Source organism: Chinchilla lanigera, unplaced genomic scaffold, assembly GCF_000276665.1.
Source record: "Chinchilla lanigera isolate Chin_1 unplaced genomic scaffold, ChiLan1.0 scaffold00023, whole genome shotgun sequence".
In the NCBI taxonomy this organism is placed as follows: domain Eukaryota; kingdom Metazoa; phylum Chordata; class Mammalia; order Rodentia; family Chinchillidae; genus Chinchilla; species Chinchilla lanigera.
In genome coordinates, this window is record NW_004955424.1 from 20,947,148 (window position 1) to 20,962,523 (window position 15,376).

Below are 15,376 nucleotides of genomic sequence, written 5' to 3' on the forward strand. Positions count from 1 at the left end.
TTTACATACTTCATTACACTAAAAGACACATTGCCATTAATTTCTCTCCAAATACTTCCCTTCACTTCAAACATACTATCCCATTGTTCTTGCAACTTCCTGAAGAAGTTCTGGAAGTCCTTCCATGGGCATCTTTAGAAGATATGATAAAAAATATATATATATGGTGATTGTGCTCCCAAGTACCACTCAGTGGAAAGGCAAACTCATAAAAACATAGTGTGCCTCATCCACTTTATTCACTGGATCTGGCACCATGTGGCATCTGGTTTTTCCCCAAAGTCAGATGACCATGACAGGTAAATGTTTTGACATCAAGGCAGCTTCAACAGTGCAACTAAAGACACTCAAGAAAGAGGACTTCCAGAACTGCTTCAAAAAGTGGCAGTAATGATGAGATAAACGTTTAAAGTGAGGAGGAATTTTGAGCGGGATTAATGGCAATGTGTCTTTTATTATAATAAATTCTTTAAAATTTAAATATTCACCGTGTTTTTATCATACCTCATATGTATTTATATAAACACATTAATTTTACAAATATCTCTCTTTTGATAATCCTAAGATGTGTTCCAGGACTAACAAAGCATGCTAGTTGTTAGGTTATAAGGATCCTTCTAGTATGTTCCTTTGTGATCTCTGGGTATAACCTTTCTCTACATCACTGAAGGTGTGATTCTTAGTCTAAAGGAAGGAAGGAAAAAGAGGAGGGCAAACTCTTGTGCAGGATACAACCTAGGAGTTGTTATACATCTCTTCTGCTCATATCCCACTGAAAGAACTTGGTCACAAAGCTATACTAACTATAAGAAATTTTGGAAAATATCTTTAATGTAGTGATAATGCACCCAGCAAAAATCTGTTATTGCACCAAAGCCATTTGGGGGCATAGCTAGTAGTTCATCTGTTACAGGGAGATCTGAGAAATAATATTTTAGAAAAAGGAAAACAACTTCTTTTATATAATCCTTATAAGCAGAGAAATGAAAATATAAAAGCCATCTCAGCTGCACTTAATGTGGCTGTCTATACATTTGCATATCATGAAATTCTTCCAAATTTATTATATTTTCAAATATACTTATTATATATGATCTTTCAGATACTATGCTATGAAAAAGCTGTAGGCCTTATAAGTTGCCATCTCCTTTTAAAAATATATTTTAAAATTCTGGCATTATAGATATTTGTCTGTAATGGAGAACTTCAGAGAATACAATGTACAGGCAGAGATAACTGATAAAGTTAATGTATTTAGTTCCTCTTTTTTACACCTTATAGTTAATAAAATAAGAATCATTGCCTTCCCTTTACCCAATGGTAGGTCATCATTATAGTTCCTTATCTTTAAAAAATCATTCAAAAGCTTAAATTTTCATAAGTTTTCTTCTTCCTAAAATTTTTTTTGGTTTTACTATAAAATCATGGTACCATTAACTATATAAAAACTATATTCAGTAGATGATACCTGAATGAAGGTAGCAATTTGCTCTTATGCCTACAAGTCTCCTAAAATTAAACTTCAGAAGAAGTTTTTAATTCTGCAAACTTTATAAATTGTAGCTTTTAAACTTCCATACTGTGCTTCAGAGGTTACATTATGTTTCCTGTGACTTAGGAGCTATATTCCTGCCAACCTATTTTTGGCTCCACTTCACCTATCTTCCTTTATTAAGGCATTATGTCAGTTTTTATCTCTACCTTGCTACCTCTGGGCATCTCTGCATAAAGACAGAATTCTACACTGCTCATAATTATAAGCACATCAAAGACTAACGGTTCACTTGGCTATAGAGGTCTAGCCAAGCCCATGTTACTTCTGTAACTTAAAAGGGATGTACAGTTTTCAGTGAAGCTCCTAGGAGTGCCATGATTATCAAACCTTTGTTCTTTTTTGTATGTGTGTGGTGGCATCATCTTGTTCAATCATGGAGTGTGACATATTAGATAATACAAATTCTTAATTAACATAAGCATTGACAGTCTCTAAGTTAGATATTTATTTTCAGCAGCATCTGTTCCATCATTTAAGTATTATTTAACACACTTTTGAGTTCTGATATGTAAGTATCAGAAACTATATTCTGAAACAAGGTGTCAACTTGTTGGTACTCACCTAGTCATAAATTATGCTAGTAAATTTGTTGATTCAGGACAGAATAACTGATATTTAAATTTTCTACAAGTAAATAATGAAAGAATTTTGCTTGAGAATTGGTATATAATATTAAGGATAACTAATGAAAGCATTAAACTAAACTAAATGGAATGTATGTCAATGTGGCTTGTCTGGAATATAACAAGTATCTTCTACCAATTATCCCAAAGTATGCATTGACAAATTCATGCAGTAATATGGTATAAACTATAAAAATACTAAGATAGTAGTCAAGAATTGAGTTCTAGTCTTGGTTAAATTAGCCATGACATTTAAAAAAGTCTCAGTTTGCTCATTTATAAAAAGAAAGTATTAGAAATGTCTGAGGGGGTTTTTTCCAGCACTAAAATTTTATTCATATGATTCTATATCACAGGATAGAAATCAAATGAAGGCAATAAAATTCTAGTTGACATATAACTCTGAAAAAAATCATTTATTCATATTCAACTAATAAAACAGTATAATCCCAAACCAAAAATGGAGAAAAGCTTGTACTTTCTTAGAGGGCTTCCTTACAAACTTTATTCAAAATATGTATTTTCAGTCTAATCTAATCTAAAAAAATGTAACATGTAGGTATCCAAGCAAAAAAGGTGATACTGAAAAAATTTTCTACATAAACAGTGGTTTTGTATGTATTAACTAACAAAAGTCATAAAATTATTGAACTTTAGAGCTGAGTCTGAACTTCTTACAGATATTTTGACTATATAAAGTTCTCAATATTGCAGAATTTATATCAGAGTTCTGAAGTTAATCTTCTTATGCCCTTCCCACATCCTCAGGGAATCTAAAATCATTATTTTTGTTATATAATTGACCTATGAAATTCTAAAATTAAAATCACATATAGTGGTACCTCAGTTAATGAACTTAATTCATTTTATGATGGGGGAAGATGGCCACATTTGTGTCTGCATGGAGATGATGGCTGCAGTTATATTTGTCACCCAGTGTGGAGTTTGTGAATGGAAGCAAAATCTTGTTGAAAGCTTTTATTTGAGAATGAAATTGTGTGCAAACAGAAGCATTTGTGAACTGAGGCATTACTTTATTTGCTTTATCAAAGTCAATACATTTGTTTTTACCATTTTATAGTTTACAAAACAGGTTTTTATAACCATAAATTATATTCTCAAGGGCATTTGGGGAAGAATCAGTTTTTTATAATTACTTAGATTCTGAAAGCTTAAGGAAAGTAAACTCTCATAGATCTAATCATCCTGAAATTCTTTTTGCTGTAGGGCAAAATTTGGTTTAAGGCTGATGTATTTCAGTCCCCACTACACAAGCCTTTCAAACAATAGAAATGCGGATGTCAGGCGTATTCCAGTGTTGCACTGAGACCAGCTCCTGTACCCCTAAGCCAACTGTGTGTATCTCTTCCCAACTCCCAAGTTCAATGACATCACACTGATAGCTCAAAACCAGGCATGGTAATAGTGTTTACATTATGAAAACGGGAAAATTCTACACATTTTGGTTTTGTTTTGTTGTTAACTGCTTAATAGCGTATCACACTCGGAGGTATGATAGACACTGTGAAATGATAGGAAACCACCGAAGAGTAAAGGGCTTCTGGGATGTGGGAAAAGAGAAGGGAAAGAAGGAGAAATTTTGTATGTATGTATATACAGGATAGATAACATGGTTGTTCTTCTATCTGCTGTTTCTATGCTGAAAGAAACTGTCAATGAGTCTTTGGTTGACCAGTATTGCATGTCTATATCTGTTTTCATGAGAAGCCACTTTGAAGATATCAATATGTAATACAACCACCATTGTTAATTCCCTACCACTTTGTTTGTAACTCTGTATTGTCTGTATTGTGCTTGTGATATGTTGTAAAATGTTGTATGTCTGTTAATGTTTCCCTCCTTTTATCCTTAAAATAAAAAAAAAAAAAAAATAGCGTATCACCAAGGTAATCTCAGGCCATGTATATAAAAAAAGACCTATAATTCTGCCTGATTATAAAATCACCAGAACTGAATTTTTGCATATGCACATATTCTGTAACTTCTTGAGGCTTAATTAGAGGATAAAAAAGGAATAATATCTATGTTCTGTACAATTTGTTATGTATCTTTAAACCTATACAGCCATGTTGTCCAAGAAATTAATGGAAGTCACAAAACTACACTACCTACTACACCTTAGAGTACAACTCAAATTAGATGTGGGTTAGTGGTCCATGCCTGTAATTCCAGCTACAGGGAAGGCGAAGGTAAGAGGACTGAAAGTTCAAGGACAGCCTGGGCAACTGAGCAAGGCCCTACCTCAAAATAAAATAAAAATGGCTGAGGATGTAATTCAGGGCTAGAGCACTTCTCTAGCATGCAATGAGGTTCATTTGGCAATACTGCAAGAAAATAAAACTTTAGATTTCATAAAATTTTAGTTAAAATAGTTTTATAGTTTCTGATACCCCATTCTTTAAACTTTTACAATTACTAAATTGAATATTAGTTTTTAAAATTTAAATTAATTAAAAATAAATAAAAATTTAAAAGACAGTTCCCCAGTCAAACTATTATTGTTATGGTTTAGATCTGGAGTGTCTCCCAAAGGCCTTAAGTGTTTGGAAGATGATTGTATCATGCAGGGGTGTTATGCTCATTGGTGAATTCATCTGCTGGTGGGTCCAGCAGCTCAGTGTGGTGTTGGAGGCAGGTTCCTGGGTGGAGGTGGGTTTCTGGGCATAAAATCTGGAAGGGTATGAAGTTTCCCTCCATGGCTTCTCCCCTTAGTCTCTGCTTCCTGGCCACCATGATATGAGCAGCTTTCCTCTCTCACACTTGTACCATGTCATTTCTGTCTTGGAGCCAACCAAGACAGAAAAAAACGTGAGCCAAAATAAACCTCTTTTAAAGTTGAAGGTGTTAGGTATTATGTCCTAGCAATGAGAAAGTGACTAAGAAAGCTATGTTTCAAGATTCAATAATAGCCACAGGTAGTAGTGGTTACCATTTCACAGCACAGCTCTACAACATAAGTAATTCAGGAACTTCCCAGAAGTTTAGGCCTTTTTATGTAGATGGCTTGAAGTGTAGAATCAAATTAATTATTTCATTTTTCAGTACTTTCATTTTCTGAGGCAATAAATGTTTGAAGAATTATGGGTTAATACTTATAACTATTTAATAATAGAAATTCTTTTTTTGTTTGTTTTTGTTTTGTTTTTGGTACCGGGAATCAAACTCGGCCTTGCACTTTCCAGGCAGGTGCTGTGCTGCTGAGCTGTACCACCAGCAGAAATTCTAGTTATTGCTGTAATTATAAAATTATACACATGGTGTTATAGTAGCTACCTTTTCAGACATGTCATGTTTTTAGCAGTTAATTAGCTGCATTTTGAAGAATTTTAACCATGTTAGGTGTTAGTAGCAATAAATACTAAACATTTACAAAGTGTTTTCATCTTTAAAGGCCTTGATACATAGTCATTAATCTGATAACATGTCATGTGTGTTAGAAGTGAATTCTGAGGTCAAAGAAGACCTCTCTGCTCAACAGAAACCTTTACTACACTTGTCATACATTCTGTAATATGGTATACGTATATTCAAGTGTCAATCCTATTCCTGAGTGATGAACAGAATATTCCTATTAATTAACTTTTCTGCTTCTGAGCACCATAATAAACTAATCTCAACAGAGAAATATTTCACTTCTTTAATGTTTACCCCTGTGTGTTCTACAAAGCTCAAAAGTCAAGTACAGCTTTTTTGAGTACATAAAATATATATTAAAGGCCATTTTTATGTATTTAATCTCTAAACTACCATCAGAATAACAAAAATACTTTCAGGGGCACTACAGTTCTCAAAATATTTATCTGTATCATCTTATTATCTCCATAGCACTAAAACATAAACGGGACAGGTTCTCTTAAATGGACTTTTTGGATAAAAACTCACTCTGTAAGGCTAAGTGACCTGCTCAAAGTGAATGAAGTGATCAGTGCAAGAATTAGACCCCTAATCTAAGTCTTATGATTTTTTGCCACCATTTATCAAGTGCTTACTATATACTGGAAATATGTTCAACATTATTGAGGCTTTACTCTATTTAATGGTCTCAATTTCACAACATAACTATTTTACAGATGAAGAATACAAAGTATGATGCAGAAAGACTGTTATACATAGGTCCTTTTTTTCAACCTGAAAGCCCATGTTCTTAATTCCTATACTATGCCAAATCTAAAACTGGAATGTTGTCAGGGTAAGCAATAAAGGAATCCATTTCACTGGAAATAACTATTATCTACCACATATTATTTGCTAGAGATAATGCTAAGTGCTGTAGTTACTGTCATATTTTACAGTACAACAACCATATGAGTTTATTAGTTTTCCCACATACCATTGAGGACATAGACTCAGTGTCACAGGTAGAGTTTAAAACCATGACTAAGAATGACATACTCTGGCATTCAGTTTGCCATTCTGCTTGTTTAAATTGCAAGTCCACTGCTATTTCCCCTATGGCATAACACTGCTTCTTACTGATTAGTACAGTTTGATTTTTTTAAATTTTAGTATTAAAGAGAAAAAAACTTTCTGTTTACTGTAACAATGACAAAACTGAGTGTTCGTTTATACCACTTGGATAGCATAGTACAGAAAAGTAACTTTGAGCAACATCTTATCCAGTCTGTACAGTATCTGTGTGATAAACTGATGGGTTATAGAAGGAATATGGAATTTAACACTTTTACTGTAGATCTTGAGCTAAATAGATCCATCACTTATGAAATGGGAAACTTCTGCAGTTCCCCTAAAACTAACCAAAATTGAATTGTTCCTTTGGTGGTTATTTTGATTTAAAGCTATATAGTAAAATACAACAGTAGATTAAGCATTGCTTAGTAAATTTGCTTACTGTAGTTAAATAATTAATGTATAGTTGATTGTGTATAGAATAACTTTCCTACAATCAGAAAAAAACTTCTACCTCATTTACTAATTACCTTTCTGAACGTCTCACTTGTATTGCTTCAGTAAGCAAAGTTTTCAGAGCTGTTCTAGGTCATTTAGAGCTTCATAATGCTCTTTCACAACAAATGGTATGTTAAGGTCCACAAAGACTTCCTGTATAAATTTTCTGTTAAGTTTTAATTAGTTTTTCTTTATTATCTGTACTAGAGAGTTAGCATACTCCATGTAAGACTCTTCAAAGAAGGAAGTAAAACAAGTTTGTACACATACATTCACATCCAAAGACAAGAGAAGATAAAATGTGAAAGATAATATTTCTTTTAAAACTCTTCCCTTACCTAGAATAAAGTGTACTCATAAATGTTATGTAGTATAGTAATATAGAGATGAATATTTCATTTTAAGAAATTTATACTTTTTCTAAGCTAATAATCTAGATATTTGAAATTAATTCATTTAAGCAGAAAGAAACAGCTGACAAGTTGTATCATGTCAGGTGGTATGCATGATAGGTTTTTACAGAGTTTCTTCTGTTTATGTAACATGGTATAACATCACAAAGATGGCTTAGGTCAAGAATTTTTAAAACAATGCCATTAGGATTTAAATAGGTAACATTTTAAAGATTTACAGAATCTGTAGTCCCTCTCCCTCTCCCACCTTCTCCCTCTGTTTTTACTGTTTTCCACTGCCATGAACTGTTGCTCCTCTGCCATGTGCCACCCTTCCCTTGGAGCCAACTGATTATAGACTGAAACCTCTACAAAATGTAAGCTAAATAAACCTTTCCTCCCTTTAACTTTGGGCATTGGGTATTTTCTCTGAGCAACAGGAAAAAAATAAGACACTTTTGAAAGAATTGAGTTCAAATGTTTAACACTTAGGAAGGTCTTTTACTTAGGAAAAAAAAAGAAATATTTGACAATTGAGGTATGGGAGGAATCTCTAGGTTTCTGTGGGTTAGTGTGTTCCAGCAGATACAGAAGTTACACATGTCTTTGTTGATCAGACAATTCAAGTGATACAATTTTTTTCCCCTCACCTACTTTTCCTTTATTTTCTAAAGCCTCCACGTGTACTGAGATATCATAACAAACTCCCTTCCTAAAGCATGAGGTTTCATCAAAGCATATGAGAGGATGAGCTGGTCACAAGATTTCCTTTGAAAGGCTAAATTTTGTTTATATCATGGGAATATGTATAAGTACTTATTAAACAATGCTAAAGTATAAATAAATTTGTGGGAATATACATATTTTAAGTGTTTAACTCAAAGAATTTTGACTTAAGTGACTATACTCCTATAACTGGATCCAGATCATGAAACTGAAATATTTTAGCATCTCAAAGAGCTCCTTTGTCCCATCTTCTCATACCTCTAAAAGATACACAATCTTGCCTTTTCACACTATAAATCAATATTACCTGAATTTGGAAGACCACTATGCTTCCTTCTGTATAAATAGGTGTACTCTCATAAATGTATATATACTGTAAGAGGTGCAGTGATGACTATTTAGGTCTTTGTGGTCAGTGGAGTGATTTTATTTCACTTAATATTACATTTGTGAAATTCACCCATGTTATTATGTATATTATTCCATTATCTGCCAGTTTTGTTTATTCATTTTGTCACAAATGGAAGTTTGGGTTGTTTCTAGTTTGGCACTATGTAAACATTATTCTATATGTTCTTTATGAATTTATGTACTATTTTTTTTAGGTCTGTTACTTAGGATTTGAACTGCTGGATCTTATAGGGCATGTGCACATCCAGTGTTTGTAGATACTTCTAGAGATTATTCCGAGTAACTGTAGCAGTATTGTATCAGGACACAAGAATTACATTTCATCCTAATGCTTGCCAGCACTTTGTGTATGCCCATTCCCTAACCACCACATTATTTTTTTCATTCTGTGACTAAATAGTGGTAGTAAATTATTGGATTTAATTTATATTTCATTGATTCATGAATTGACTTTTTAATATGTTTATTTCATTTTATTTTATTTGATACTAATATATCTGCTTTATTTATTTATTAGCAAAACCCATTTCAGTAGTTAAGTGTACCATTTGCTTTTGACTTTTCTAAGGTCTTATGTTTTAGGAATATCTCTTATGTGTATACTTATGTGTATACTATCTCTTATTCATATACTATGAATAAAACTTTTAAAAATCAAAAAACTCAAAGATGATGCAATGACAAGTAAGCATATGAAAAGATGCTCCATATCATATATCATCAGGGAAATTCAAATTAAGACAACAAGGAGATATAACAGTTTAGACTATTGACACCAAATGTTGGAGACAATGTCGAACAACAGTAATTCTCATTCACTGCTGAGATTTCAAAATGCAAAATTTGGAAGTGTCTTACAGAACTAAACATACTCTTAACCATATTTCCCAGCAATTGCACTCTCTTATATTTGCCTAAAGGAGTTTAAAACTTATATCCACATAAACTCCTATACATTGTTGTTTAATACAGCCATATTCACAAATGCCCAAACTTGGAAGCAGCCAAGCTGTCTTTCAGTAGATGAATGCATAAACTGTAGTACATCCAACAATGGATTCAACACTAAAATTAAATGAGCTATTAAGCAATAAAAATACATGAAGAAACCTTAAATGCATTATAGCTATGAAAGAAGCCAGTCTGAAAAGCTACATGTTATGTGATTCTGAGTATATGGCATTTTGGAAAAGCAGAACTGTAGAGACAGTAAAAAGACCAGCAATTGCCAGGGGATAGGGAGAAAATAAGAATGAACAGGTAGAGTACAGAGGATTCTTCAGTCAGTGAAAATACTCTGTGTAGTACTATAATGAAGACATGTCATTGTATATTTGCTAAAACCCATAGAAGGCTCAACACTGAGAGCAAAACCTAATGTAAACTATGATCCTGGGTGAATACTGATGTGTAGATGTAGGTTCATCCATCGTAACAAATGTACCACTTTCATGTGGGATGTAGATAAGGGTGGAGGCTGCACATGTGTGAGTACAGGGTAGATATGTAAATCTCTATAACTTCTGCTTAATTGTGCTTTGAACCTTAACTGAGTCTTTAAAAAGTAATTTTTAAAAAAGGTATTTGAGAATGAAAAAATACAGTTATGACTTTAGGTTTGCAGTGAATCTAAAAATCAATTTCTGGAGAACTGTCATCTTTAGAACACTGAATCTTCCACATGCTATATATATTTCTATTTAAGCCTTCTTTAATTTTTCTTAATAATATTTCATAACTTTCCATATAGAGATCTTCAATATTTTTCTTTAAATTTATTTCTAAATATTTAAGATGTTTATGTAGTTGTAAATGCTATATTTTGTGACTTCTCCTCTGTATGTTTACTTCTTATATAGAGAAATAAGGTAAATATTTGTACGCTGATCTTCTATGCTGTGGCAAAGTAAAAAGGAGACTGAAGCAGATACAAAAAGCAAGATAAAACTGGGAGAGAAATAAAGGATGACTCATGAGAGAATTGAATCTCAGTTCTGGAGTTCTTATACTAACCCCTTTATTTTCTGAGGTTACTTCACAGAGTATATGTTCTTTGAAACTAAACATCAAAAAACAACATTTACCAAACTACAATGGTCTTTGTTTACCAATGCTTCATACCTGGACTACCTATGGACTTAATTCTCTTACCTCTTGATTCCCTTGTTTTTTGGTGTTATGGTGTTATCTCTTGGCTTTCCTGGTGATTTGATTGAAATCTGAAATCACCTTTCAATCCAAAGCATTATACAGAATCCAGTAGTAATATATTACTACAGAGAAGATTTACGTTTATTGTGTTTAAACTAAAAGAACCAAGGATAGATCACTTTAATCTAGAAACAGTCAGGTGGGATCACCCCCTTTATTTAAAATATATATTATTTCATTCTATTTTTTGTTTTATCTTTGTTTTGTCTTACTTCTTTTTCCTTTTGTCATTTTTTTCTTTTTTCTTGTTCTAATTCCATCCCCCAAACTCAGACCAAGTTCAGATAATCCCTCAAATACTTCTTTATTCTTTCTTTTCTACCCCCTTCTCCAGTGTCCCAACCCTTGCATGACATTCCTTTTTCCTCCAGCCTTGCTTCTACTTCCTTTCCAGTTACCTTTATCTTACAAACCATCCTCCCTAAATTTCCCCACCACAGGGTAAATCCACTCTACTAAGGAGAAATACTTTGCATACAAACTCCTAATTTACATTCAGTACTGTTATATAACAGTAGACTTAGCTCCTGTGGTCTAAAGTATAAAATCAACAGTTACCACAGTTTGTCAGTTTCTAAATTTTGCTTGATGCTATTGTTATTGCTAATTGTACTACTTTAGCTAGGATGTCCTATCTGTTGCGATCAGTTGTTCTCCCTTCTGTAACAATAGCAGGAAGCTCTGGGGTAATAACATCACCACAGTGCTACACCAATGACTGGGGACTGAGCCAAAAAGATACCAACATACCACTCTCAATTAATTGGGAAGATAGGATCTTTGGCCAGATTCAAACCAAGAATCTTCTTCACACAGAAGATATCCCTGGGGAATGTACTTTTCCTAGAGAGGCCTTGGTGTAGGAATATAGCTACCTACTACATAATCTCACAAAGATGTTAACAGAAAACAAAATAAAATTTTTTAAAAATTGAAAATGACTAGAAAAAGAAGCAGAATGAAATCTCAGACCTCCAGCCCACCCCAAAGAAGTCCAAGAGACATCAACATAGATGAAATTGTAAGACACACACTTGAAATTTCTAAAATGATAGCAACTGAAGTAAAAAAACAACTTCATTAGGCTAAAGAAGAAATCAGATCAGAAGTACTCTCTCTGGTAAAAAAAGAAAGAAAGAAAGAACAACCATGATGAAAGAATTGCTCAACATATCTAGGAGACATAGATAAGAAAATAGAGGAGCACAGAAAAATGATGGCAACCTTGAATGAACAATATAGCGAAGAATTAGAATGCATGAAACAGATTCAAAGAGATATCTAGGAAATTAAAAATCCCATTGAAAGCTAGCAAAACCACTTCAACAAAACCGAAGGTAGACTTTCAGACTTTAAAGACAGAATCATAGCTAGCTATCACTAAAAGAATAACCTCTTAAAATTAACAAGGAACCAAGAAAGAACAATTGAACAGCAACAAGACGATGCAAAGAAAAACAATGTGTGACTGATAGGTATCAATAAAAATGAGTCAACACAAATGACAAAATAAACTATTTGCAGAATAGTAGAAAATTTGCTAAGCATGAGAACAGAATGTGAGATACAAATAAGTGAGGCATATAGAACTCCAGACAGCCATGAACGAAATAAACCTATAGCCAGCCATATAATAAGCAAGATTCAAGAAATTCAGCACAAAAACAGAATACTAAAAGCTTTACAGGAAAAAAAAAATCAGATCACCTGTAAAGGAAAGCCCATTAAAATCATGGCCAATTCCTCAACACGATCCCTCAAGTCAAGAGCTTGAAATATTTCAAGTCCTAGAGGAAAACATCTTCCAAACCAGATTGATGTATCCTGCAAAACTATCATTTAAAATTAATGGAGAAATAAATACTTTAATAACAAAGAACAAGTGAAGAAATTCATGACCACCAACCCAACCCTACAAAGAATACTGACAGATATTCTAGATAGAGATAAAAATGATCTCAATTCCGAGAACATCGTCAAAAAGAAACCACCAGGCAGAGAAAGCAATTAAATGGAGGGGGAAAACAGAAAAACAACAGGAAGAAATCACATGACAAATATAAGACAGTACATGTCAGTTATAACCATTGATATAAATGGCTTCAATTCACCAATCAAAAGAAACATTGGCAGGATGGATCCACAAAGATCCAACAATATGTTGTATATATTAAAAACATTTAATTCCAAAAGAAATGCATACACAGAATGTCAAAGGATGGAAAACAATACTCCATGCAATAGGAACCCAGAAAAAAGCAGTGGTAGCTATTCTGTTTGCAGACAGTGTGAAGTTCAAACCAAGAATGATAAAAAGATATAAAGAAGGTCACTACATACTTGTCAGGGGAAAAATTCGAGAGAAAGAGATAAAAATCATAAATATGTATGTGCCAAATACAGGAGCACCCTATATAAGACAAGTATTAATAGACATGAAAAATCAAATAAGCAATAACATAATTGTAATGGGGGACCTTAATACCGACTTGTCACAAGAGATAGATCAAGACAAAAATCAGCAAAGAAATAACAGAAGTGAACCAAACTTGTGAATACATGGACAAGTAGATATTTATAGAGTGTTCCACCCAACAACATCAGAATACACATTCTCAACTACACGCAGATGTTTCCTAAAATATAGCATATACAGGCCCATAGGACATGCTTAATTAAATGCAAAGGAATTGAAATTATCCCATGCTTATTATCTGACCATAGTGCAATGAAATTGGAAATTAGTAACAAAAGAAACTGCAAAAATTCCATAGACACATGGAAATTAAATAACATCCTCCTGAACAAATAATAGGTTGCAAATGAAATTAAAGAAGAAATTAATATCTACAATCAACTGAAAATGCAAATAGAAATTAGCAAAACCCATGGGGCACAATGAATACAGTGCTAAGAGGGAAATTTACAGCAGTGAATTCTCACATCAGCAAAACAGAATGAGCACAAATAAATGACCTTCTGCTGCACCTCATGTTTCTACAAAAAGAAGAAGGGAGGCCAAAGCCCAAAGAAGGGAGGATATTACAAATACTAGAGCACAAATTAACACCATTGAGACTAAGAAAATAATGCAAAGAATTAATGAAGCAAAGAGTTGGTTCTTTGAGAAAATAAAATTCAGAAACCCCTAGCCAACCTTATCAAGAAAAGGAAAGAAAGAAATCAAAATCATGCAATGAGGAATGAAAAGAGTGAAATCACTACAGATCCTGCAGAAATTCAGAAGATCATCAATACCTTTTTTGAAGATCTTTACTATTATAGGATGGAAAACACAGAAGAATTGGACAGACTCCTAGAAACATGAATTACCAAAGCTGAATCAAGAAGATATAAAAATTCTGAAAAACTCAACCTCAGTTAATGAAATAAAAAATGTAGTTAAACATTTACCAACAAGGAAAGCCCAGGTCATGGTGGATTCACATCTGAATTCTATAAGAAATTTAGAGAAGATTTAACACCAATACTCCTCAAACTCTTAATGAAATTAAAAGGGAAGCAATGCTTTAACACTTTCCTGGAGGCAACTGTTACCCTCATTCAAAAATGAGACAAAGACCCACCCAAAAAATAGAACTATAGGACAATCTCTCTAATGACCATAGATGCAAAAATCCTCAGTTAAATACTAGCAAATAGAATGCAGCAAATCACCAAGAAGATTACACACTGTGACCAAGTGGGATCCATCCAAAGAATGCAGGGATGGTCTGACATGAAAATCAGTAAGTGTAATACAGCATATCAACAGACCCAAAGACAAGAATCACTTGATCTTCTCAATAGATGCAAAAACAGTTTTTGATCAAGTCCAATACTTATTCCTGATTAAAAAAAAAAAAAACCCTACAGAAAATCAGAATACATGGTCTGTATCTCAATCTGATGAAAACCATCTATGACAAACCAACAGCCAACACCACAATAAATGGATAAAAACTAAAAGCCTTTAAATTCAAGAACAAGGCAACAGTGTCCAGTATCACCACTCTTGTTCAATATAGTTCTAGAAATGTTAGCCAGAGCAATTATACAAGAAACAGAAATAAAAGGAATAAGGATAGGAAAGGAAGAAGTTAAATTATCATTATTTGCAGATGACATGAAACTACATAGAAGACCACAAAAACTCCACCAAAAGATTCCTAGAATTTAAAATTCAGTAGCATAGCTGGATACAAAGTCAACACTCAGAAATCAGTAGCATTCCTGTACACAGAAAACAAACTCACTGAGAGAGAAATTAGGGAAATAATAACCTTCAAAATAGCACCTAAAGAAGTGAAACACTTAGGAATCAGTCTAAAAAAGGAAGTAAAAGATGTATACACTGAAAATTATGTTAGTCTGAAAAAGGAGAAGAGGATTTTAGAAAGTTGATATTCCTTGCTTATGGATAGGAAGAACCTACATTATGAAAATGGCCATAGTCCCAAAACTGTTACAAAGATTTAGTGCAATCCTGATCAAAATATCATTAGCATATCTCACAGATCTTGAGAAAACAT

At 33.2% G+C, this 15,376-nt stretch overlaps 1 protein-coding gene across 10 annotated transcripts in view; it reads left to right on the plus strand.

Moving 5' to 3' along the window:
• The window catches only part of Wdpcp (WD repeat containing planar cell polarity effector), a 391,210-nt gene that overhangs the window by 223,556 nt on the left and 152,278 nt on the right, over positions 1–15,376 (plus strand). Inside the window, exon 16 of one of the 10 annotated variants that reach the window (XM_005385720.2) lies at positions 10,493–11,007. The exons of the other annotated variants lie outside the window; for them this stretch is intronic. Coding sequence (XP_005385777.1) covers positions 10,493–10,500 — 8 coding nt within the window. The 3' untranslated portion in view covers positions 10,501–11,007. Of the gene's footprint in view, positions 1–10,492; positions 11,008–15,376 lie in introns of those variants that run through there. 10 annotated transcript variants of the gene reach the window in all.